We start from the raw sequence: 3666 nt of genomic DNA, 5'->3' as shown, positions 1-3666 counted from the left end.
GTAACTGGTAGTCAGCAAGAATCAAAATGTGGCGGAACAAGACGCAAAATAAACAAAATGAAAAAAAAACAAGAAAAAACACAAAGATAAAAACAACGGAATAAACAGAACGAAAAAACAAAACTCAAACATATTACGGTGAGCAGAAGAGAACTAGAAGAAAACTACACATCGCTTTGAGCCACCGCTTCCGCGATCAGAAAAAAGAAGACGTTGTTCGAAGCGGACGCGTTCCTCGATGTTCTCCGCACAAAAGGTTCAATCGGCCCCTGGCCGAGGTACTGCTCAGGCTTTTGCTGGCAGTAATGACTACCGTATCGTTCTGCCCCGACTCCTAACCGGTAAGCTTGTGACCGACTCCGTTTTCCTGCATGCAGATCTTGCCGGACGCCCGTACAGGGCACAGGATTTCAGAGACTCGCTGCGAAACGTCATAGACCTCAAAGAAATTAGCTCCATCGGACAATTCCAGATGTCTCACGTCTGGATGGTGACTTGCAAATCTGCGCAATCAAAAGAAAAGCTCGTGTCGTGCGGCGATCTCTTGGTGAAGAGCCGCCGCTGCGTTGTTGTTGACCCGGAACCGAAGGAGGTGAAGCTGAAGCTTTTGTGGCTTCCCGAGCGCTTGGAAGATTGCTTCACCCGTGAGGCACTTCAGGCGTACGGGAAGGTGACAACTATCTCGGCGGAAAATTGGAAAGTTTCAGACATGGAGCAGATGAGAACTCTAAGCCGTGATGTCGTCCTGTCTCTTGCGGATGGAGTCGGGGTTAGTGACGTTCCGCATCAGCTGACTGTGTGCGGCGTTCAGAGCCTTGTTCTAATTCCGGGCCGACCACCTCTGTGTTTACGTTGCAACCGTGTTGGCCACATTCGTCGGCACTGTCGTACGCCGCGGTGTGACGACTGCCGGCGTTTCGGCCACACAACGGAGGAGTGCGTCGTGACGTATGCTGACAAGCTGCGGCATCGTGTGCGGCCCCCTGACGACGCTCTACAGGAGCACATCATGGACGCTACAGAAGTACTTGACGCGACTGGGGACTTGCCAGCCGCCGTTGTAGCTGAGCCTTCGAGTGTCAGTGCACCGGTTGTTCCCCAAAGTGCTGCCGCAGAGTGTAAAGAGCCGGCGGATGACCATGCAGCGCCGTGAGGCGCCGGATTCTGCTGCTGGTGGAGGAGAACCAGTGGCCGTCCTTGAGGCCCCTACGGATGCCACAGCGGACACTTCGCTTCCTCCTGTCAATGCTGGCCAGCAGCTTCCGGATAAGGGCCTTCTTCCAGCGGACGCTGAACCTGGTTCCGCAGACGAGCCGCTTCAGAAGCGCCGTGCGTCCTGCGCTTCCGAAACGAGTGGCGATGAGGACCCGGTGCGCAGCACTCATCGCCGTCGGCGTCGTGCGTCGAGGCACAAGGAGCAGTGCCGACGTTCGCGGTCCAGGAGGCCTGGCGGTGGTTCTCAGGCGGCATCGCCGTCCACCGACAAGAACAGGGAACTGTAGGCATAATTAGTTACAGTCATCATGGCTGATTCCGCAGAGTTAGTATTCGCAACACTGAATGTACGTGGCCTTAGGTCTCGCCAGAGGCAGGTGCAACTCCGCCGACTCTTCTGCAGCAGGCAGCTTGATGTTATCGCCGTCCAGGAGACGAAAATTGAAAGTGAGGAGGATACTGAGGTGGCCCTGCAGCCCTTTTTATCAGAATATAATGTTCTCGTAACGCATGCTGTGGGCTTGTCGGCGGGTTGCTGGTTGTTTCTGCGCAAGACACTGCCCTGTTCGGGCTTGACCTATAATGTCGATAATGAGGGCCGGTTGATATGCTGCGATTTTCTTCTCTATGGAAAGCCATGGCGACTAATGAATGTCTATGCATTTAATACTGTGCCACAGCGCATTACTCTTTTTGAATGCATTGCCAGCTTACTGGACTGTGACCGGCACGTTGTGCTAATGGGTGACTTTAATTGTGTGTGCGACCCAGCTGATCGTGCCGGTCCTGATACACCCAGGGATAGGAGCGGTGAATTTTTGTCTGTTGTTACGGAAGATGCAGGGCTCATTGATACCGGAAGTTCATGTCCCGGTTTCCGCTTATTCACACGCATTCAGGGCCATTCTCACGCTCGCCTAGATCGAATTTATGCATCTTTTTCACTTGTCTCCAGAGGATTGGTCTGTGAGACTGTACCAGTTTCGTTCTCTGATCACTGCATGGTGGTTGCTCGCCTCGGAGGCAGTGCTGGTTCAAAATTTAGGCCGAAATGGGCGCTTTGGAAGCTGAACTCTTCAGTAATTAATGATGAAGAGTTTGTCATTCGTGTCCGCTGGCAACTGGAATCCTGTCTCTCGAGCAAGATGCCGTTGTTCGCCGCTTGGGAAATGTTTAAGCAAGACGTGCGTGCTACAGCTATAGAAATTGGTTCCGTGCGGTCCTTTCACAGGAAACATCAGGAGCAGACACTCAGGAAAAATTTGTACAATTTGTATGAAATGGAATGCGAAGCACCTGGTTTATATACGGATGAATTAGCTAGTATCAAACGTGAGTTACAACGATTTGATGCAGAACGTTACCGGGGTGCCCGTGTTCGATCTCGTACCAAGCGTGATCTGCAATGTGAGCAACCGACACGACAGGCTTTGCTTGATGAGCGCCGTCATGCGACTGCAAAGTTTATTTCGGGGATGATGTCCAATGGCGCACTAGTGTCCAGTACAAATGAGGTGATGACCGTATTTGTAGATTATTACACAGGCTTGTTTAGTGCTTCACCTGATGTGCATAATTCGGAAATTTTGGCGTATTTCAACACCTTAGTGAGCCCTTTATCAGAAGATGATTGTTCTGTTATTAGCGGCTCTTTCACACAGGAAGAGGTGGAACATGCAAGTGATCAGTTACCTGTCTCAAAGACGCCTGGTCCTGACGGCATTTCAAGCGAATTTTACAAGGCTTTTAAATGTATTCTCACTCCTGTCCTGCTGCGGGTCTTCACAGTGGGGCTCGATATTGGAGCCCTTCCTCAGTCTTTTACAAAAAGCCACACAGTCCTAATTCCGAAAACTACTGATGAAGGAAAACTGCGCTCCGTAGAAGGTTATCGGCCCATTACATTGGCAAATGTGGATTACAAAATTTTTGCTAAAGTCTTGTCAAATCGCCTGCAATTTGCAATGTCGGTACTCATTGGATCTCACCAGACTTGCGGTTTGAGAGGCCGCTCCATTCAAAGTAATGTTCACATTGCGCGGACAATACTTGAATATTCCTCCAGCTGTCATGAGCAGCTTGCCCTCCTTCAGATTGACCTTGCGAAAGCATTTGACCGCGTTCGCCATTCATTTCTGTTTTCACTTCTAGAGCGAGCAAACGTGGGTTCTACTGTACTTAAAGGGGTGCAACTTTGCTACAGCAACTGTTCAATACGATTGATCATTAATGGCCAGCTCTCGAACCCTGTGCCAATCCGCTCTTCTGTGAAGCAAGGCTGTCCGATGTCTCCTCTGCTTTTTGCTCTTTACCTGGAACCGCTTTGTTTGAGTGTTTTGCGTGAGAGTAATATCCATGGGTTCCCTATTTTGGGTAATGAAGTCAAATTGCTGGCATATGCTGACGACCTTGCATTTTTCTGCATTGACAAGCCCAGCATTGATGATGTGT

The 3666-nt window shown here is 50.4% G+C and overlaps 1 protein-coding gene across 1 annotated transcript; it reads left to right on the top strand.

Moving 5' to 3' along the window:
- The first annotated feature begins 238 nt into the window (after positions 1-238).
- LOC149325691 (uncharacterized) lies at positions 239-1153 on the top strand. Its single transcript, XM_089564367.1, has one exon. The coding sequence runs from the start codon at positions 239-241 to the stop codon at positions 1151-1153; it is 915 nt and encodes a 304-aa protein (XP_089420493.1).
- Positions 1154-3666: the final 2513 nt, after the last annotated feature.

The sequence above is a fragment of the Amblyomma mixtum genome, chromosome 10 (assembly GCF_055824585.1).
Source record: "Amblyomma mixtum isolate Tamu chromosome 10, ASM5582458v1, whole genome shotgun sequence".
In the NCBI taxonomy this organism is placed as follows: Eukaryota; Metazoa; Arthropoda; class Arachnida; order Ixodida; family Ixodidae; genus Amblyomma; species Amblyomma mixtum.
This window is presented reverse-complemented; position numbering and strand designations above follow the sequence as displayed.

Bases quoted from the DNA above. Each gene is read 5' to 3' on its own strand.
- LOC149325691 (XM_089564367.1), top strand. From the start codon at position 239: ATGTTCTCCGCACAAAAGGTTCAATCGGCCCCTGGCCGAGGTACTGCT.